Source organism: Tripterygium wilfordii, chromosome 6 (assembly GCF_013401445.1).
Source record: "Tripterygium wilfordii isolate XIE 37 chromosome 6, ASM1340144v1, whole genome shotgun sequence".
Taxonomy (NCBI): domain Eukaryota; kingdom Viridiplantae; phylum Streptophyta; class Magnoliopsida; order Celastrales; family Celastraceae; genus Tripterygium; species Tripterygium wilfordii.
The window spans coordinates 3,514,806-3,537,763 of record NC_052237.1 but is presented as its reverse complement, the minus strand read 5'-3'; the positions used below and the strand labels follow the sequence as shown (position 1 = coordinate 3,537,763).

General features: G+C 35.6%; 3 protein-coding genes across 5 annotated transcripts; all 3 read right to left on the bottom strand.

Annotated features, from left to right (window-relative positions):
* Window positions 1-178: 178 nt before the first annotated feature.
* Window positions 179-7,963, bottom strand: LOC120000023. 3 transcript variants are annotated; one of them, XM_038847891.1, is made up of 13 exons: window positions 7,699-7,963; window positions 6,234-6,307; window positions 5,479-5,562; window positions 4,376-4,445; window positions 4,107-4,168; window positions 3,200-3,301; window positions 2,265-2,354; window positions 2,100-2,174; window positions 1,963-1,995; window positions 1,791-1,871; window positions 1,486-1,548; window positions 1,060-1,128; window positions 179-770 (listed from the first exon to the last, which is right to left on the bottom strand). In XM_038847891.1, exons 1-13 carry the CDS (start codon window positions 7,739-7,741, stop codon window positions 552-554), a joined length of 1,065 nt encoding a protein of 354 aa, XP_038703819.1. In that variant the 5' UTR covers window positions 7,742-7,963; the 3' UTR covers window positions 179-551. The 3 variants fall into 3 exon arrangements, with proteins under 3 accessions (XP_038703819.1, XP_038703818.1, XP_038703820.1); XM_038847890.1 differs by having other exon boundaries at window positions 4,370-4,445; window positions 7,699-7,962; XM_038847892.1 differs by lacking the exon at window positions 1,486-1,548 and having other exon boundaries at window positions 4,370-4,445.
* A 3,219-nt stretch (window positions 7,964-11,182) lies between these two features.
* Window positions 11,183-12,801, bottom strand: LOC120000609 (probable WRKY transcription factor 75). The gene is made up of 2 exons (XM_038848733.1): window positions 12,392-12,801; window positions 11,183-11,602 (listed from the first exon to the last, which is right to left on the bottom strand). The coding sequence occupies exons 1-2, from the start codon at window positions 12,799-12,801 to the stop codon at window positions 11,407-11,409; spliced, it is 606 nt and encodes a 201-aa protein (XP_038704661.1). The 3' UTR covers window positions 11,183-11,406.
* Window positions 12,802-16,358: 3,557 nt separating this feature from the next.
* LOC120001012 (protein LAZY 1-like) lies at window positions 16,359-18,831 on the bottom strand. The gene is made up of 5 exons (XM_038849225.1): window positions 18,726-18,831; window positions 18,374-18,440; window positions 17,507-18,306; window positions 17,090-17,372; window positions 16,359-16,850 (listed from the first exon to the last, which is right to left on the bottom strand). Exons 1-5 carry the CDS (start codon window positions 18,729-18,731, stop codon window positions 16,831-16,833), a joined length of 1,176 nt encoding a protein of 391 aa, XP_038705153.1. The 5' UTR covers window positions 18,732-18,831; the 3' UTR covers window positions 16,359-16,830.
* Between the last annotated feature and the right edge of the window lie 4,127 nt (window positions 18,832-22,958).

Below are 22,958 nucleotides of genomic sequence, written 5' to 3'. Positions count from 1 at the left end.
TCTGTTCAGTATCCAATTTCGATTTTATTTTCTTGGAAGACAATGGAAAAGAGGAATTGAAAAAATTGGAAGTCGTTACATATACTTTTCTGGGAATAGTAATACTTTTCTGGGAATAGCTATTCTTTTCTGGGAATTTGATGCAGTTTGAGTGCATCAAAATAGATAATAATTCGAATCCATGCATTTTGGATCCGTTATTTCAATCCTGTTCTTGTAAAGGTAAGAGTGAAGTGAGAAACAAAATACTCAGTCCACTAGTAATCAAGACAGTCCTCAATCTTTATGTTCTTTATTTACCTTCCCCACCGCCCCCGCTGTCCGTCTTTGAACCTCTTAACTGAAGTTACATGCATCAAGAATGATACAAACTAAAACTTCTAACATACACAGCACATCTACAAAATTTAGTACCCAGTCTATCTCCATAAATAAATTTGGTATGGGCACCATCACCTATATTGGATCTTTCAGGGGCACAGGTTCCGGACAACCTTTAAAATCTCCCAAAGAGCAAAGCTGCATATCATGAAGTTCAATGAATTCGATTCTCAAGATTGCTGTCTACTTAAACGCCATTGCTGCGGCACTGCATTAATCGCACTGCGTGTTCTAGTAAGAAGTGAAGCATTGACACCAGGAACTCTGAACCCAAACAAACCAGAACTTGAAGAACCATTGTTTGTGTCTTCTATGGCACTGAACCCAGTAAGGAGCCCAGGACTAGGAGTGCTGAACCCATCAACCACTTCTGATGCTCCATTGGTACCCTGGAAATCAATCAGCAACTTATAAGACTGGATGATGAGTGAAAGAAAAGGATGCAGAATCTGTAGAACAGTGGAAGGGGTAAGCATTCCGCAGGGATTCGCTACTGCCTCTTAAGAATGTGCAAAGAAAAAAGTACAAGAGGATTTTTCTTTTTTCCTCTCAATATTAAAACCAAACTGGGAAAGATACCAAGTATAAAACTATGAATTGCACGTCGCCAGGACAACCAAAACTTGATTTCCCCTATTTGTGTCTAAACAGTCATTCAGAAGTAAACTGTAAACAAACCTCAAGAGATCCTTTAGAAACAGCGGGAGACAGTGGTTCAAGTGATAAAGCCGAAGGCAGAGATCCACTCTGGATAAGACATAAAATTAAGGAGTGAGAAAGTGACAATAAGAACATTATTTAACACATCGAAGAATAGTGCCTTAGTGTCAGCTATATACTCACGGTAATTACACAACTCATTCAGTGCATAAAATATTTTTAAAATCAATTTTGATCAGAACTCCTAACATAGCAGAACCGAAAAACAGCCAAAACTCATAAAATTTTGGCAGAAATAAAAATAGAGCACTATGAGTTCCAAAACATAAGCCCTGGTGGCCATAAAATAGGAAATAACAGGGAGTAAACAAAAACTTAACCACGATATCCCCACCCCCCCACCCCCCCCCCCCCCTTTTGTTCTGGCATAAGGAAGAGAATTACCCTTGATGGGGTTGTGACTGGTGGTAATTCAAGAGAAATACTTGAAGAGTTGGATGTTGAAGCCTACATAATCCAGATAACACAATTAACACGTGGAAAGAGAATCTTAAGCGTAAAGCTCCAAATCAAGATTTACAGGAATTAAGGTCAACAATCATAATCTAGATGAAATTGATTCAATGCAGTTTGACTTTGTATTTTCTAACAACCAAAATAACGGACAGATAGAGAAAGGGTACGTAGGGAATACAGAAACCATCGCCGCTGTTTCATCATGAATACAAAATAAAAGGCTAATTACGTGCCTGGATACGCTCTGGCGGTTTGCCATTTTCCAGAGTCATGGCAATAGTGCACAATTTCTTTACTCCTCTGTTTGTTTCATCCTGAATAAAACATTAAAACCCATAACTTTTACCATCAAATACTAGAAAGAATCATCTGAAACCACACTATATACAAAAAATGTCAGAATACCTGTCTCCCTTCTATTCGGAGTATTTTACTTTCCTAAGATACAAGAAAAGGCATCGGTCTCAGTTTAACATCCTGGAATTAAATTTTATAAACATGGTTGGGAAAAAGGAAAGGTCCTAGTATTAATGATTGTTCACCAGAGTTACAACTGCATCACGAACACTCCTGACATCTTTCCCTATCTTTTCGGATCCTTTTCGCACTACAACCACCTAAATGGATTCAAACTTTCATGTAAATATAATGTTGAATCCTTTATAATACAAAAGTAATATACCAGCCAGTATATATATTGGGCACACCTCATTTTCAGTGCGAGCATTGGTTTCTGCAAACTCATCCAAAGAAGCATCCACACGATCAATTCTTGAAGATAAATGCCGCTTTGTAACCTGTAAAACAAAAACAGGCTATGTAATTTAATATAAATATCAGAAGAAAAAACCAAATATCCAAATAAATGCTTAGAGAATCTTTAAGAATAAATGTTGATTAAAATTAACACATGGTGACATCCAGATAGTTCACTCTCAGAAGTCAGAATCATTGGTAGAAGCATCACCACCAGCAGGAAAATTTTTTGATAACTACACAAGATATATTCAAGAAAAGAACGTAACATTCATAAACAAGATAATACAGCACAGGCAGATGCTAAATTAAGAGGTAAATTATGAAATCACCAGCTATACATTATTATAATAACTTGATGTGTTTTTGAATGTACAAGCAGAAGGAGAAAGGGATGTTTAAGACTTAACTTCCAATAAGCAACGAAGGTCGTTGGAAACAAATGTATTGCACAAATCAATTTATATGCAGAAGAATAAAAGCTTAGGGGCAAATTGGTTTGAGCATTTTAAGGGTATTTTTTAGTTTGAGTTTCTAAAAACACAGAAAATGACAAAACGTTACTGGCTTGTGTTATTTTTCAAAATGCATTTTGAGTGTTTTGAGCCAATTCTCTTCAAAATCCCACGACATCAAATAGATGTTTTGAGTATTTTGAGGCCAAAGATCAGAACACGGAAAACATAACATGGAAAACAAACCCAGAAAATAGAAAACGGTTTTGCAAACCAAGAAGCACCTTAATATCTATTTTGTCCTTTGAAAGTTTCAATGGACATAGTAATTCTATCATGCATACAACCCTCTCAGTTACTCCTAACCTAAAACATTATACGCTTTGACAGAAACTTAAACGACACAGTCAGTTAGCAAATTAAAAACTTGCCGAGATGGATGAATAAACATTCTCCAGCTGTTTGGCTATGGATGTGCAAGCATCAGATAAACCACGCCTTGTTGCGAACATCATATCAGGTAGTTTCCACCCCTGAAAACATTTAATGAAGAATACAGCATCAGTCTACCACAAGAATTTCCATAAGATGAAAGCAAACTTACAAGAGTTAACACTTCTAAAAATTAGGTTGATATGTGCTGAAAATATTGAATCTTCTAACTATAAAAAATGAGAGACTTGATTAAATTCAGGATTTCAAAGTCCAACAGCAAAACGAGAAGATCTAATTTCAGAATTTGACCATACAGCATCCAGAACAAGTTTTTAGTACACCATATCAGCCAATACATTCAATTAAGTGTTCAAGATTGGAAGCAAGTGAAATATGCAATACTTGTTAGGCCCAAACCCTCAGCATATAAGGCATGCATCATGAAATGTTTATGAACCATAAGAGTTAAACGGTCACCAAAGCCATGCCAAAAGACCATAGGAGAGTCACCATCAACATCATATCAGCAACCAGCCAATAGGTTTGGCTGAAATAACTCTAACTCAGTGATTCTCATCAATAAACTTTATTAATGAAGAACACTACGTCCCTACTGGCAAAAGGCATAAAATGTGTCAAAAACCAATAATCACGTTTTCGTACATTTTGGTATGACTACGATGCCCGATAATTTCATAAGAATGGTTGTATAAGAAGGAGCTCTCGTGTCCTAGGGGTGGCCAGCTCCTTATATTTGAACAAAATGCAAGGTTCAATTCCCCCTTCCCTCATAAAATTAAGAACATAACCGCATAATTTATATTTTTAAAAAATTGATCGTATAAGACATTTGCCACATGCCAAGTTCACCCCAAAAAATTCACTAATAAAGAATATCAATACCTTCCACCAAACATAGCCAGATCCAACAACAACAATAATAATAATTAAACCATATCTTGCACCTGCATAAATAAAAGCATATCCATGAACGCTCGAGGATAATGAATCATAAACATGGTTGACAAGAAATCACAAAGCAAGTTAAGAAAGGCGATTCCTCTCAACATAAACAGCTCCTGAGGTCAAGAATGAAAGTGATGCAAGAAATCTTACTGGAGATTGAAAAACTGAAAATTCATATGGATATCAGACAAGAATAAAACCTGTCCCACTTGATGTTATAATTGTAATTGGTTGATTAGACGTTATCATTTGCAGCTCCTGCCGAAGGACATTAACCTGTAATAATACTAAGTTGTTTCATGGAAGTCTCCACTTACTTAAGAGGAAACATAAACAAATTCCAAGCATAATTAACATAAATTTTTTTGAATAGATAATTAACATATATTTGACAAAGAAAAGATCCGCATATCAAACCATAAATGCATTCATATCACATGTGTACAGTGTACAGAGTCTCAGAGAACAATATAGCCAAGAGAGTCAATGTCACAATGATATAGGAAGAGGAAATATGGGAAGAACACAATAAGGATAACGAAGCAGTTTTCACACTGAAAAACATCAGAATGAGAAATCTAACTAAAACCAGGTCTTCCACGCTACATCATTGCCTTGATTGTTCTTATCAGCAAAATATTTGGAAAGTTGGACAAACTAATTAGCTTGGATTCGGATTAATACATTTCAAGCAGGTTTTTTTTAATGAAAGAGGGCGGCACCTCCGAAATATTATTAAGAACCCTCCCTTATAGCAGAGGAAACTGTGGTTACACATAGAAGAAGAGAAGGAAAAAAAGAGCACAAAACATTAACAATTCTAAGATAATAAAGAAAGAAATGAATCAGCCAAATAAGAGTATTTAGCCAGTCAAACCCAAGCATAAAATCTTGTATTCTTTGCACCACGGCCTTTGCAAGCTCATCAGCTCCACGTCTGATTCTCTAATCTCTATTTTAAGCAGTTCTAGCGAACAGCTTTGCAGTGCAGTGTAATAATGTTTCATCCGAATCAAAACAGGAAGCAAGTTAAACCATCACTTATGTTTGATTTGCAACCAACCTCCACTTTCAGATGACATTCAACTTCAAGGAATTGTCATCATTACACATCCAAGAAAAATATAAACTATTTCATTTATTCGCACCCACGGAAAAACAATAGTTTTCTTGGTCTTGCAAGACTATTTTGTATCAAAAGCATACAGCAGAGCCACGTTACCCTCCTGCTAAAAAGGCAGGATAAAATACACTTGAAAAATCAGATAATAAGATTCATATTAGAGAATTGGGAAATCTAAAAGCAAACCTGTTCCAACAAAGCATTGTTGTTTGGCTTCTTAACCGAAGGAGTTGAACTTGAATCATCTCGTCTAAGTTGCCTATAAAATATCTGTAATAAAAGAAAATTAATTATGAAGCATCAGCAAGTGGTACTGATGAAAAACCAACTATCATGGAGGAAAAAATTGAATACTAAGGGCCAAGAGCTACAATTAACAAATGTTTGCCTATCCACACAGGCCATATTAGAACACCATAGCATATCAACTATTTTGAAAAACTATCAAAAAAATCTAAAAAGGAAAACACTGAGAATTTTTGAGGTCCTTTGTTAATAGAGACCTGGAAACAAAGTTAAAACATATATAAGCACTAGCTTGACCATTAATTGTTAGTTCCCAAGTCCCAACATTGCGATCTCATTTCAGGAAATGAGATCAACCGAATACCAGAAACCGCAGCAACAATTTCAAGGCAATACAACATTGAAAAAAATGATAAGAGTATAATTGATATGATATTTTGAAAACACGGTACATCTCATAAGTCAGATCCTTCCAGTCAAAAGAGAATAAAAGTCTTAAGATAGGGAGATTAACTGAACTATCTCACAAAATTAAATGAAGATCTTTGTCGACACCGTTGGGATAAAAGTAAGGGAAGAGAACCGAAAATCAAGGGCTAATAAAGTTTATCAGTAAGAGGGAGAACAAGACATTTTTAGATTCACACAATAATATAGGTAGTCAGTTTATGTATAGTCTCTAGTCGGATAAATACCTTCAGCGTGCCTGATGCAAAATCAGAAACACTTGACATTCGCCCCTCTTTTGCAAGAACGGAACCAACAAGACCTAAATGTGATAAAATAACTAAACCTTTCAGTGAGATATTTCTTCAACATAGACATGTTAATGAAATAAGAGTTACAAAACATTTGAAGCAGCGATGATAAAAAGGAATAATTCTTCATTGGCAACCCAAAATAGCATCATCATCCAGGCCTTTATCCCAAAATTTTGTGGTTGACAACCCAAAATAACACGACAAAAGAAAAACAACAGGACACAAACACGCAACAACAATAACTTTCCTTTATTCAATGCAGAAAAGGCTTTATTGAAGAATGTAGAGAAGGCTTTATTCAAGAGACCAAGAAAGTACACAAGAAAACATTCATAGCCATTAGCTTTATCACACAAAAGAAAAATAAGAGGTTTACCAGCTTTAATTAAGACATCCAAGGCATGAACCATAAAGGTTCAAGTGAGTTGAAAAAAACACATGAAACTGAAATAAATTGACAAAAAAATAACCTCCATATTTGCAGAAGTAGCTCAAAGGTGTGAAACCAAACAACTTAGCTCATCATTGAACATGAAATCCTCAAATTAATACGTTACCCTGTACAAAGCTTAGATAATCAATCCAATAACTGCATTAATTTCATTTTTTTTTTTTGAAAGGAACTGCATTAATTACATTTATTTTTCAAAATAGTTTATTTTGCTCAAATTCCTATTAAATCTTTAGGCAACAGACAGTAACTGGTTCTTATCATTTTCAATCCTCATGTGTCCATTTCACATCCTTCTTTCTGGCACTTAATGCACCTAGCCAATATAAAAATTCAAGGTAAAACAAGTATTGCACAAAACCAGTCTTCTTGAGTAGGTTGGAAGGAAATATTACTCAAGAGGTTATTCAGTGGCAGCTCTACTACCAAACAAGTTACCACCATTTTCCATCAAGTATCAACTAACCAAGTATATCCACACATTTATTTTGCTTTGTTTCACAATTTTTTTAGTGGGAAAGGTTCATTCCACCAGCACAAGAAACCCAGTTTACTCAGTTCATACTGTATTCAGACATTAACAGTTATCAATTACTACAAAAAGCTTCTACCACCGTCAAGTTCTTACATTGCAGGCCTAAGAACCCATTAACTTCATGAAAGCAAACACCAACAGCATAACAAAGTTCAGCAAAATAACCGAACACATCATATAATTGCCTATCCTCTGACGCAACCAAATTTCGTCCAATAATAAAACAATTCTATGCGTGGATGTCAGTAGTTCAAATCAAATCTAGGGTTTAAGAAAAAAAACCCCAAACCCGAGAAACTTCAAATCCGCTTCTGAGACCCATACATTAAACATGAAATTACCCACAATTGGGAGACACAAAAAAGAACTAAATTCAGGAAGGTCATGAAGAATAAAGGATGAATTGTACGTACCCGCGCCGACGAGAACTGCTAACTTCCCGAGAGGAAGCGCCATCGCATCGCCAGTGAAATATACGTTATGTACTATAAGTTTACTGAAGACTAGAATTCACACCAACCCGTAGGAAGTATGAGAGAGACTACGCAAAGTCCTCGAAGCGTTAGGTCATAGGTCATAGGTCATAGGTCATAGGTCATAGGTCATAGGTCAGAAGTTTGGCGAGCAAGAAAAGTGTTTGGCTCGATCGCTGGCTCTAATTGGGGTTTCTCCGGCCAAAGCAGCTGCAGCAGAAAAAGCCCTCGCTTTAACGAATATGCCACAGCTTCTTACTCGACCAGAGTCCATGTAAAGGCCCAAACTTGGAAAGAGCCAGTCTAGAATAAATAATAGAATCGGCCCAAGTCCACCCCGAAACAACAACAGCATGCAGCAAGCCCAAAAGCACGATGTTGGCGCACGAGCACCTATTTCGTTCTTGGATGGTCTGCATTAATCATACATTAGGAGAAGGTAATTGTTGTTGCTGATTTTCTTTTAAATATTAAAGTACCACATCGGCATATTGTGGAAATTCCTTACAATGTATAAAGACAAGCCCTCCCTCATTACATCAACACGGCATTTTCCTAGCTCAAGTGAGCTGGGCTTTGACATAGGCTTCGACTCTTAGTAATTGAGTTAAGAAGGAATAAAGTCGTGCGAAGCCGATGTATATTCGAGAACCGTCCAACTCAAACTGGACAATATTATTGGTTTGTATGGAAGTGTGGATTATATTGTGATCCACTAACCGTTTGGATTTCTCCTCCTAATTCTGACTGACGGTAGGGCTTTTAGGTGGACAATATTGTTGGTTTGTATGGAAGAAGTGTGGATTATATTGTGATCCACTAACCGTTTGGATTTCTCCTCCTAATTCTGATTGACGGTAGGGCTTTTCGGTGGACAACATTGTTGGTTTGTATGGAAGTGTGGATTATATTGTGATCCACTAACCGTTTGGATTTCTCCTCCTAATTCTGACTGACGGTAGGGCTTTTAGGTGGATTTCTCCTCCTGATAACATCAAGTCGTATTTACTTGTTAATGTTGTAAATGTTTGTCATGTCAGATCTTAGTCATCTTTTTTATCCTCCAATGTAACAAAAAATTACAACACAATTCAGCGGTACTAACACATATGATGTGATGCACAAAAATCAATGGAATAGTATCAATTCAAAAGCGGTTGGTACACTTTTTACATTTATTACAAAGTATATCAACTTCTCGTGCAATGGGACAATCAAATTAGTTATAATACACCACACTAATGTGATTTACCACATCAATATATGGCATCATGTGTGAACCAATGGCGTACCTGAGTCTACGGAGGCCCTGGGCGAACTCTAAACAAGGGGCCCTCTAAATTTTTTTTGTGGCGATTATCATATAGTTAAAGTCTAACTCCAAAAAAAAAAAATTACTTAAATATAACTCGTTTAGCATTTTGAGATGCAAAATCACTAATTACATTAGTATAATCAACCTTTTCCGCCAAATCACTCTCAATAGACAACATATCTAACCCATTTAACCTTTCTTGCGACATGGTGGATCGAAGATATAATTTTATCAATTTCAACTTTGAAAAGCTTCTCTCTGCGGAGGCTACCGTTACCGGAATAGTTAACAATATTCTATATGCAATCCATGTATTTGGAAAACCACCATCAAGCAAATGATTTAATATTTCAATAGGTTTTTTTTACTTCTTCAGGCAAGATATTACACACAACTTTTAATTCTAAAGCTAAATCTCTTGCATCAATATCATAAAGATTATCACACTTCAAAAAATTCTCAAGTTTAGTGCAATACCATATCAAACTTTCATTATCAATAGAATGTAACTTCTTCAAATCAAACAAAAATCCAAAAGTCTCTCCATATAATTGAAGTTGTTCAGACCTACTTATAAAAGAAGAAATCGAGATTGCAAACACCAAAGAAATCATAAAGATAAGAAAACAAAAACCCTAGAAAATCAAAACTCAAAGAAAGAATTCCTTGCAAGTGCAACTCTCAAGACTCAAGTCTCAAGTCTCACGCTCCTTCTAGTTCTAAAATCTCAAATGAAACAAAATCAATGTTGAAACAGGAACTCGAAAGTCGAAAGTTAGAGTCGGAACTCGGTCTTGGAAGTCAAAGTTGAAACTCGGAAGTCACAAGTCAGAGTCGAGAAGATAGAAGTAGAATTGAGAAGAAAATGGAATAAAGAATGAGACGTAATTCTTTTACTTAAATTAGTTGGGCCTCTCAAATTTTCTTGGTTGTTATTGAGTTTTTAGTTGGGCCTCTCCTCAAAATTTCATTCTTTCTTGATGGGTTTTATAAACTAACACATATAAAGCTTTAAAATGGGTTAAGAGAGTAAGAGGATAGATGGACCACCATATAACTTAACTAATACTATGAAAAATTGGGGGCCCTAAAAATTGGGGAAAATTTGGGGGCCCTGGGCGACGGCCCAGCTCGCCCAGGCCCAGGGCCGCCCCTGGTGTGAACTGTCAAGACCATTGAATAATTTCTCTAATCTTCCCTGCTAACCCACAATGCTCACCGTCCACATATTTCAACCCTCAAAGATGCATGCATATTGCAAGTGCATCAATCCAAAAAAAGAAACAGTGGCCATTGGGCACACAAAGAAGGTGGTCTCTTCTAGTAGAGCAATCAATAATAACTAAAAAAGGCTGGCGCATGAGCAGTACTCTTCTTGTAGCCATATATACATGTGGGTATACAGTTAAAGGGGCAGAGCCAGGAATTGATTGTGGGATAGACTATTGCATATTGATTTGTTCGGGAAAAATTAGCGGGGTTCAAGGGCAATCAGTAATTACTAAAAAAGGCTGGCGCATGAGCACTACTCTTCTTGTAGCCATATATACATGTGTGTATACGGTCAAAGGGGCGGAGCCAGGAATTGATTGTGAGATATGCTATTGCATATTGATTTGTTCGGGAAAAATTAGCGGGGTTCGAGGGGAATGCCCCCGAAATTTTTTTTAGGGTTATTTTACAACTCATTAAAATGATATTATCTATGAACATTTATCTTGATGTTTTGTCTGATAAAGTAACAAAAAATGTTCATATAAATTTATATTAAAATGTATGAAAACTAAATAAAGACCATCTAAATTAAAAAAAAAAATTGTATAAATGTATATTTAGAGCACATAAGTATTGTTGTTTAATATTAACAATAATATAATGAATAATTTTAAGGTTATTATTGTTATGTATTTTTCATTACTATTACTATTAGGTCAAAACAAGTAAAAGGAAATGTTTAAAATCATAGTCTAAATATACAAACCTATATATAGATACACAAGCTGAAAATACAAATAGAAGATATATATATATATATATATATATATATACACATAAAATATATGTATAAGTAGTCTTTTGTTTTAAAAAAATTGGAGGGCTACGCATCAGTCACATGTATATTGTCTCATACTTGAACCCTTTCGTGCATGCTCCAAAGCTAACCCAATCAGGTACATTTTCTTAATCCAAAGAAAACAAATTGAAATACACCACTATATCTATTATATCCATAAAGAGATACACAGATGACAGAGAGAGGATTTAATTAAACTTGGCTTATTATTTATTATAAGGAAAGTTTAATTAATTAATTAATTAATTAATTAGTTAGTTTATATGGAATCAGAAGGAAGAAGTGTAGAATTGCATATCTGAGACAAGATATGGTCAAAGTTATCATGACTAGGCTTTTCAATGGGATGTGAATGCATTCCTTCATATGTTGTCTCCACAACTCCTTCGTCTTTTACTAATCTTTGTACTTGTTTCTTCACATTGCATCCTTGGTGAGTACATCGATAGTAGCTTCTGCAAACACACACACACACACGCAGTAATATATATATAGATAAACCAATCAAACAAATAATAACATGTTCATTAATTACTTATATATTTACTTCAATTAATATTTAAATACTCAAAAAAGCAAAATGCAGTTTTTTTTTCCACATATAATATGATTTGGGTAAGCAAAGAGCTTTCATTTTGATGCAATATATGGAAATTATATATATATATATATATAGTCTTGGTGTTTTTGTGAACATATATATATGATAATTAACTGCTGATTCCACTGACAATCAGATGAGAGCAACTATCTTTATGTATTGTCACCAACCAATACATAAAGAGATTATCACATATGTCCAAAATTCCTTTGAACCAAATCAATTAATAATTAATAACCTGCTTCAATTTTTATGTATTGTGTATATTAGTAATTTAATTACAAAAATAAGACATGAAAGTTAAAAGCCCTTTGAACCAAATCAACTAATAATTAATAACCTGCTTCAATTTTTTTTTTTTATTTTTTGGAGAAAAATAACCTGCTTCAAATTGTGTTCAATGTTCATACTACATGATGATACTAATCCAATAGAAGCTATTAATCCAAAATATGCATGTCTTATAGATTTTATAATTACTACCTAAACATCTCTGCATAATGATCTTCATGAACTATATGCAGTAAACTCATACATAATTTCACAATTCATATTATCATATATACATAATATATATATGGAATTAATCTGTCAGTTAAATAAATAAGTATATATATATATATATGTATGTATGTATATATACCTGGGGAATTTGTTGTTTTTGACAGCTTTCTGGCCATACTTTCTCCATCTATAACCATCATCAAGTATATCAACTTGGCTTCTTGTTTGAAAAGCATGTCTTGGTTTCTTCACCTTCTTCTCTGCTCCCTTCTTCTTCATATTACTCCCTCCTGATCTCTCCACTACCACTTCTTTTTCAATTTCAGACCCAGCTAAGCTTCTTTTTGGAAGATCTACAGACCCAATTTCCATACTAATATTCTCCATTTCTGAGAATAACCCATGAGAAGTAGTAGCATTACTACTACTAGACATGTTCATTGACAAAGAGGAAGCAGAAGATGATGAAGATAATGAAGGAGGAGGAGGAGGAGGAGGAGGAGGAGGAGGAGGAGGGGGGAAGATTATTAAACCAGTATAGTTATCCATTAAGGAATAAGGATCTTGAAGGAAGAAAAAAGTGAAGGGGGAGGGATTCCATTGGAATTTAAGACAATGAAAGGCGGCTGCCTTGGCGAGCTAGGGTGGGTCCCTTGATCCACCTAATTTCTTTTGCCTTCATTGTCCTGTACTTGATGCCGTAAACGTCAAGTAATTAACTTAAATTACTGGAGTTTTGTAGAACTTATAATCAAGCTTAATTTTTCATAAGCCATCATGATTAAGGGTTTGGGAAGTAATCATGATACCTAGCCAATTAGATATTTATTTGACCTATTAATTATCTCCATTAACTGTTAACGCTCTCTCAGAAATTAGTGTTAATTAATTTCAAATTATATATATATATATACAAGAATTCTCCTATGTGGACAAAAAAGTGTGGACCAAGTTTGTGGACCAAAATCCAATGGTTGTAATAAATCACAACATAAGTGGGGGGCCACACCTTTATAATGGGACCCATCACATCTATGGTTGAAAAACAAGTCCACAAATTTGGTTCACACTTTTGTTCCACATAGGAGAATTTCTATATATATATATATATATATATCTTGCTTTCGTACGTCCCTTTGTTTGGTAAGTATAGTACATAGGTCCCATCAGATCTCAAATTCAACCTTCTAATATACGCCATGATCGTTTGTATATTATAAATTTGACTCAGGTGAAAACTACGAACAATATTAAACCAACATTTAATCTATAAAATATAATATTAAAATCCACTAGAGAGAAAACTCTCAAATTTTGATATATTACTTGAAAGATAAAAGGATACGAGACCCAGGACCAGCTATTATCTAATGTAACGAAAAAAAATACAAAATGTCACGTCGAAACAAGTTTTCTAGTCAAATTTTATGCTGAGAACGTGGTATTTCAATTCCATTTGTTGGTTTTCTTTGTAATTACTTTGCCATTACTCATACATCACAATTGGAGTAAGTTGGCGACAAAATTACATGTATATGATGATCATATGCATCGGATGATGAAAAAAGGGTGTCACACATATCGTTCACATTCGGGAAAAAATCTTTTAAAATTGACCCATAAATGATTTTATAGCTTGCGTTTGCCAAGCAATAAGTCATGGAGGCTCATTAATTAATTTATAATTTTCATCGTATATATCATCAAATTAAAAAAAAAAAAGTCAATATTTGACTGTGTGTGTATGATGACTGATGAGTTGATTGGTCATTGAAATATAAAAATAAAAACTAGTTTCTTTTGGGTATTTTTATTTAATTATTATATAGTACTAGCCTATAAGGTCTTGGTCATAATTTGTTTTACCAAGAACTAAAGCAAATAGTCAAAATACAATAGGAGAGGAATATTAACTATCATGGTTGGTAACGGTACGACAAGAAACACGTGGGTTTTGAATCTTAATTAATGTCACCAACCCATGATAGAATTTTGTTTGAAATTTAGAAATAGCCAGTCACCCTGCAGCCCCCTCTTCCACCAAAAAAAGAAAATTTTGTAACACGACAAAAAACTTTATATATATATATATATATATATATATATATATATATATATATATATATATATATATATATATATATATATATATATATATATATATATATATATATATATTGGTTTAGTCTGCTTTGAATTGATTTAATGGTATAGAGTCCATACGAGTCACTTTCTAGGCTGTTGAAGGGAATATTAGGATGGAAAAAGAAGACAAAACAGGAATCAACAGCCATGTAATTTTGTTATCAATTATTTCAGAAATTCACAATCTCAAACAATCAATTATATGGCCCATTATGGAGTCTCGATTCCAATGAATATATCGAATTATCATCACGGGGTTTGTTCCTCCCATACCCAATAAGTGGACGCTAAGCCCAACTTACTGAACTTGAGAAAAAACCTAATTAACAAGTAAGGGGGTGAGGTTTTCATTGTTAAATCCATGTTGATTGTATATAATTGCTTCTCTCACAATCGTGACTTGGCTAATTATTTTCAATTAGAAGTTTCTAATAAATCGTCATAAAACCAAAGCAACTTGATGAATAAACTATAATTACGTTTACATTATGAAGAGATGATGATAGTATCAATTAATTATAATTTAATATTATACTTTCTTAATCTATCGATCTATAGACTTTAACAAAAATAAAAGAATCAGATTTTACACCCCGTATGAGAGGATTTCTGTATATAAATATATATTACAGAGGTTATTATATATTCATTAACATGTGTTGATAATTAATCTTAATACATTATAGCATATTTTAATATACATAGTCAAGTAGATTAATTTGAATATTGTTAAGGCGTCATGTTTTGGTCAGTCAAATGTGTATTGCGCAATGGATGATATTAAACTAAAGAAAAAAAAATACATATACATATAAATATATATATATAGATTGTGACTGGTCAATATTGGAAAATCTGGAGGTACTATTTTATACATATATTTCAATATTGTTAAGTCATTGTAAGAATATATGCAGCAGCTGATGGCAGAAGATTTAACACACAATATAGAGATTTTGTGACCATTAATCCAGTCAAATTTTATAGACAATGAAGAACTTGGCATGAGACAGAATAATCATAATTAAAAAATCGTTGGTTCATATTGTTAAGTTAATTGTTTGAACCTTTTACCACATGTGCGTGGGAGGCCGCAGGGTCCTCTAACATCTATTTTTCTGATGAATTTCGTCCCAAGACATAATTGATCATGTGATTTTCGGATACTACAATATGTGACCTGTGGATTTATTATTGGGATAAAATCTTAAAATCTGGTGGACTGTAACAAAATTTCACCGTGTTCACTCTCACAAAAAAAATAAAAAATGACGACAATCAGAATTATTCATAGAGGAACTTGACATACTCTTAAAATCGCATCTAAGTATCTCACAGTGTAAAAATAATCTGTCAGAGTGATGTGACACACCTCTTAAATAATTGGATGATGTGAATTTCAAACTCAGGATAATTGTAAAGTTCCGAAAATCTTAATTGATAATTAGTAATAGAGCCAGGAAAGAGAGTAGAACTAATTCAGGCCCATTCTACAATAAATATCGGCCCAATACAAAAAGGCCCATATTCACTCTCAACCAATGCAAATTCCTTCCTATCACAATACGACGCTCCAGCTCTTGTTCTTGGTCCATTCCTCACTCGATCTCTTCATCGCTTGGATCCTTCGCTTATTTTCACTCTCTTCATCGCTCTTGTTTGTGCGTAATTGTGATTCTTATATTGTTTAGTGGTCTTTGGTTACTGTTACCTGAATTTCACGATCCATTTCAGAACACAAACTTTTGCTACGATTGCTATAAATTGAAATACCTGGATCCTTAACAGACCCTTTGAGTTTGCTGCTTGTATGTATCTCCTACCATGGCAGGAGGAAGTTTGGTTGCTGGGGCTAGCTTGGGCAGCAATGATATAAATTGAAATACCTGGATCCTTAACAGACCCTTTGAGTTTGCCGCTTGTATGTATCTCCTATCATGGCAGGAAGCAGGCCTGGAAGCAATGATATCCTTAGGAGAAGAAGGTGACAATGAACTTCTTTAGATCGACGACTCCTAAAGCTATTGAGTCTTTGCTGAAATTGTTACCTTTCCAATTTGTCGAATGTTTGTATCTTGTGCTAATTGCACCATATATGGTGCTGGAGGGAGGATGCCAGATAGGGGCATGATTGGGAGAATGTAGAAAAAAAAAAAACCCACTATTCTTTCCAAACCCATGATTTCAAGAGTTTAAAGAGTTCATCTTGATAGAAATAAAATATGTTTAATACAGGAAGAAAGGAAGCATAATATTCCAACTGATTTCTCTTAGCTAGGTAGGTTCCCGGGAGAACCCCCTTTTTATTTACCTCAAACTCTTTATAACACAATACATTCACACACCAAGTATATTCTTCCAAGTAGAATGACACTTCATAGTTACTAGCCTTGACCATTTAAAAGACATTTGCTTGATTGCTGCTGCTTCTCTTCACAGCTCCAACACAAGATCTAGAAAGCAAAGTCATGCAACTGAATCAGAATAGTCTCCTTTTGGTATACATTAAACAGGGGACGTGTGTGGTACTGAAGCCTATTGTGAATTTGTGAGAAATATTAAAGTTCTTAGAGGGAAACTCAGAAACACATGCATGCATTCGAGTCTGTCTGTGGAGGTGCAATATTGGTGACAGACAAGTATAGTGGAGTTCTGAGAATGTGAAATCAATGCACTAGTAGTTGGTACTTACAGTCTGCATCTGTTTTGATCCAGCACTCCCTGTTCCCATTTGAGTCACTAAGAGAAAACTGGGGAGGGTTGGATTGGCTCTTGTAGCGCCTCATGCTTCCCTTTGAAAGTGTTCTCTGAGGTTTCATTGCAGTGATTCCTTCTTCATTTGGGAGCACCTGATGATTACCTCCATTGTTCTGACCACCATTCTTGTTGTTCTCAGTTTTAGATGGTTTTCCATGCTGATTCTTTGTAGTTGTTGAGTTCTCAGGGTGAACTTTCCTGTGAAACATTTGTAGTATCTGTACAAATAAGAGGTTCATCAGAACTTCAATTTTTTAGTTGCTCGGCCCATAAATATTATTGGGCCTCTTGTCTGTTCATGGGCCTAGCCAGCCCATGATCATCTGAATTGCAGTATAAACTGTAGACAAACCTTGTTGAGTTTGGTTTCTGCTGAAGCAGAATCAACAGTGGAAGTAGTGGAGCAGTTCCTTGAAGAAGCGTGAAGCATTTTCTTCTTGAGTATCTTCTTCATCAGGTTCACAGCAGATTTATCAGCTGTTGCTCCTGCTTCCTTGTCACTCCTCTTATCTTCCTTGTCCACTTTAGCTCCTCCAAAATTATCCTCTGCTATCTTAGTCCTCTGGAACAGCTCACCAAGTGAAGTCCTGTTCTCCTTCTTTGCCACAGAAGTCCTTGTCGTCTCCGAAAGCTCGAAAGCGGACCCGAACAGATAGCCCTGGAGAGGACAGACATTGCTTTCAGTAGTGTCCTGAGCTTCAAGGATTTTGCCACTGAGAGTAATAGTACTTCCATGGCTACTCCTTCCATTGCTGACATGGCTAGTTCTCCCAGATGAAATGTTGGAACTATCCTCAGCTACAAGAACCTTCTCGAGTTCATCGTTGATCAGCTTCAATTCGTTCTCGGTTGCTTCAGTTTCCTTCTCAGTTATGTTCTCAACAGAGAATGAGAAGGTAGGTGTGGAAGGGTCCGTGTTGATAGGGTCTGAACCAAGTGTTCCAATAGCAAGGAAACCATGAAAGAGTTCTGTTATCGCTTCCGATGGTTCTTCTTCATAGTATTCTTCTTCTTCAGCTGCTGCTTCGAAACTAGCGAAAGAGTTCCGAAGTTGGTCTTTCTGGTTGAACTTGAATGGCTTGTTGTTATAGAAGTTTGGCTTTTGGTCGTCCAGCGATGGCTGCCCAGTCAGACAAGTACTGCAGGAGTTCCCTGAAACAACGAACAAAGCATAAGGAGGAGTCTTGATTCGGACATTTTAACCAGTCTTAATCATTACCAATGGCAAGATCTTTCATTGCTTCACAACCATTCTGCCGGAACTTCCGGTGCATCCAGCCTAGTAACTGCACCAAAAAGGGATACAAAAAGGAGCAACTCTATCAAGAAAGAAGTGACAAAAGAAAATATGTTTGTATCGCGGGAAAAGCAAAAGGTTCAACGGGTCAGATTTTACTACAATTACTTGAAATGGGTTTGGACAACATCCTTATATATGCCCTTAGTCACGGCTACACATAACATATAAATCTTCACACTTGGAAAGGGTGGACAATTAGCTAGAGCCGCAGGAATTGTAGCGAAACTGATTCATTTTTGGTATAAACCAAAATGACTAATGCTTTGATTACCTTCATTGCTTGTTCTGTCTTCTCTTCTGATGATCAGTTTGGCTGCAAAGAAAGGAGAGAAAAGAGTAAACCTTTTCACAGTTAGATGATCAAATGCTTGTGCATAAAAAGGTAAACCTAAAGGGAAGAGAAACACAGAGATAGTTACAAGGTTTGGGTTGGCTACTCGTTTTCTTAGATCAAATCATGTGATCAAATTGGAGAGTGGGTCCTCCACCCCTATTTCTAGTTGATTTCATTACCAATTAATCCTTAAAATTAATTTGTTTGTGATGACGTCCAAAATAGTTTTAATTTGTTTGTAATGACGCCCAAAACAGTTTTCAGTCTTGATGACGTGTCAAGTAGTAGGATTGACATCAGACGGTGTCCTCGATACGATTGAGGATGGCATGCATAGTAGAACACATGAGCTAAAAGAGGCCCTCGAGGGAGTATTGGGAGCTCTCTCTCTAGTAGCAAGTAGAGTGCAGGGTTTATGATCGTTTACATGTAGCGGAAAATCTCCTTTTATATGAGTTGAGAGAATCCAAATTTTGGTAATAATAGATATGTTATCCTTGATCTCATGCGGATTTTCAAGAAGGTGAATTCTATCATGATTGCCTTCCTAAATGGAGTTGATCTACTTCAACACTCTGGATTTCCAAGGGTCTCCGAGGATAAGGCTCAACCAATACTGAAGGGCATCCTGATCTTGTCGAGATGCTCTCTTCTAGGTCGTCATGCCCTATATGGGCCCTTTTGGTGTCTTCTTCTCGGTTGGAGTCATTGGCTCTACCTGGGTCGGAGGCCGAGGAGTCTTCTAGGTTGATGTGTTAGCTCGGTATATCTCGCCACATGTCAAAATTCTAGTGAAGGGTATTTTTGATATTATAAGTTTCAGTGTCAATGAATGTTGTTGTGGGCATTATTGCATCTAAATGGTATGATATGACATTATTAGAGATTTGGTTAACCCCTAATCAACTAGCTAGGCAAACTATGCGTATGTTTTTTTTTTTTTAAATCCAATTTGACATGTTCATGCACATGCACTACCTCCATGGGATGCTGTTTTCATGATAGGAAAACTCCACGATCCTAAGTGAAGGCAAAAATAATCAGACAATGAAGGAGATCTTCTTTTCCTCTTTACGGATCCCGATTAATGTTGAAAAGAGCTCATGTTGATTCTTGTTGGTCCACTGCCCCGTGTAGGTTTTGTATGCAAATGAACATGATCTAATAGTGTTTAATATTCCTTTAATAAATATCTTTGCATAATTGCATGTAGTGTTATCATACAGTAATTACGTTGAAAACCTCAGCCACTGACATAAACGATATTGTTCATTTTTTAGTTTATCGGTTTTCGTGATGGATACATTAAATCCACACGACTTAACTCTTCTTGAGTCATGACATTTTGGTACTTAAACCAAAGAAAAAAGCCTCCATAAGTGATAGAGACATGATTTTTTTTTATACACAGTATAATAACCCAAGAGATGTGGAATATTATAAGTCATTAACAGTCTACGAGTTTATCCTACGCATATAGTATATGCATGCTTGAATGATAGTGACTTTGGGTTCTCATGGTACATACCCCGAGTTTTGCGCGGTATGTTGGCCAATAAAAATGGTAGATTTTGTTCTCCACAATTTATGTAGGATGGTCAAATTGCCACGTATGATCAACCAAATCCGCTCATCTTCTACCTTTTGCTTTCATGCAAGATATAATTAAATTCTGAATTCTCAATCATGAATAAGTGTAAGTAGATTGTACTTTGTGCATGTTTTTTTTCACTTCAAGATTGTTCAACTGGACCAGTGTGTGTTATGCCTGGTCAGCCAACAAAGTGTGGGTGTGGCCTACCAGCAAATATATGAGCAGAAATAGCCGAAAATTCGGAATGGGTTTGGTTGCTTGGAGACACAAAGAATGAAGACATCCTTGATGAGAACAAACATCTTTTCATGAATGTTCATCATTTCATTATTTGTGAAAGACACTACCACAAGTAGCATTAATCAACATCATGTGAAATACTCATACATAAATCATCATTTTTTTTTAATTTCTTCGGAAAATAAGTAAAGTCCTTGCACCTCTCATACAACTACGTATTTTATGAGCCTAAGAACCAATGACGAATGGCGACAGCCTACGAAGAGTAAATTTGCAAGGGCTCAGAGTGTACAATATCATTGATGTGCTTGGGCTGGAATTTTCGACATGGTATCAGAATAAAAACTATATCCATTTGGACGTAGCCTCTACTTATCCACTGTTGGGTCTGACATAACCCAATGCACAAGTGTAGAAATGTCATGACTAATATTGCTCATCGAATTGGCTAGCATAACCCAACCGAGTGGTATATAAATAAAGCCCTTATACCTCTCATACAAAGTGTTTATGGGAAACCAATGATATCGACCTATGAATATATAACATATCCGTGAAGGAACTATTGCCCAAAACAAACACCATTGTTAATATGTTTGGGCTTGGATTTCCAGCAGCCCCAACTATATATTTTTAACCTTTACTATAACGTTCTTAGCATTGCACGGGCTGATGACTAGTTTATTTTAGTTACTAGTTATCATAGAAGCATAGGTGTTCTCCAAAGTATTTCACCCAAACGTGTGAGGATGTCTAATTAATTGGACAAAACCCTTTTGACAAAAGTGGAGAAAAACGACAAGGGCCAAACCATGTGTTGATGGATCCGACTTTTATAAAAAATTCAGATCATTTAGTGCCAAAAAATGTAGGGTCAGGAGGGTTTCTGTGCCAATTTCTTTTTGGGTAGCAGACATGTAACTAAAAGCCTAAAACAGAAGACCGTGAGAGACATTTTCCTTCTAAAACCATCAAATCAAATGGGAACTAACCCTAAAGGGAGACATTAATAATCCACATTCATACCCATTTGACATTTTCTATCATAAAAAAAAGCCTCAGTAATCCCCGTGACCCCCCCCCCCCCACCAACTAACCTTACCATGGTGTGGTGCTTGTCAGGATCCCCCATATTGATTGATCAATTAAGTCAATCAACTTGGAATAAAGTGGTGGGGTGGGGGTAGCTTACATTTTATAACAAATTTACTGGTGAAACCAACTGATATATGGTAAAGTACCCAGAAATATTTAGGGTTTATGGAGTGAGACTTGACGATTTAGTACAATCTAATGGGCCTTATTGATAGTGAATGATCCTCGATCAGTAGTTCAGTACCTCACATGAATGATGGGATGGGCCTGTGTTAGTGTTTTTTGTTGATCATGAATTGGTCATTTTACACCTCGCGTTTGATTCTTTTTCTTTTTCTTTTTCTCTTTCTCTCTCTTTCCTTTTTTCTCCGAGAGCTTATATATTGATTGTTTGGTAACAACTTACATTTATTATTTATATGCAAACTCTTGAATGTTCTTCTTTTGGACGAATAAATTTTATTTATCCTATTACCCAACATTTCATTACTATAATTTTATCTCACAACTATTATTTATATTTTATTTTAAATGAAAAGAATTTATATTTTTTTAATCTAAATAGGCCTACTAATCGAGGCCCAAAACTGTGTACGCCACTGCACTGGACCTCGAGCTTGTTTGTCTCATTACCATCATACCATGTTCGTTCGGTCCCTCTTAGGCTGTGTGTCTGTGTAATGTGCCCTAATAGGTCCATCCTGCTAAAGTCGAGTAACGTGGCCCAAGGCCCAGCTTCTGAACCAGGAAATTACGAGTTTGCTCTCGCAAGAAAAGGTAATCATCGCCATTATTATACAGAAATGGTGGGTCTGACTCTCTGACCTACTTCTGTCCAAAGTGTTATTGTCATTCACCTTTACAAACAAAAAGAGAAGAGACAATCCTCAAGCTCAGCAACCCTGTCATCTGCATTGCAATAGGACACAGTAGTACAGTACTGGCCTTACAGTATAAGGACCACTGCTGCCCCAAGTGAACCCACTTTCTTCACTGCTTTTCTTTGAAGCTCAATTGCCAGATTGGTCTATCAATATGGTCCGTTTGATAGAGCGGAAAGATTAATTTTCAATGTTAACGGAAAAGTTATGAAAAAAATATAAGTTTAAAATTGTGAAATATGCTATGAGGTGTTTGATGAAGTAAAAACTAACATTAATGGAAAAGCAGGCACATGGTCTGGCTTTATAGGATTTCACAAGGGGCACTAAATCAACGCTTTTTACTTTTTAGATCTTTCA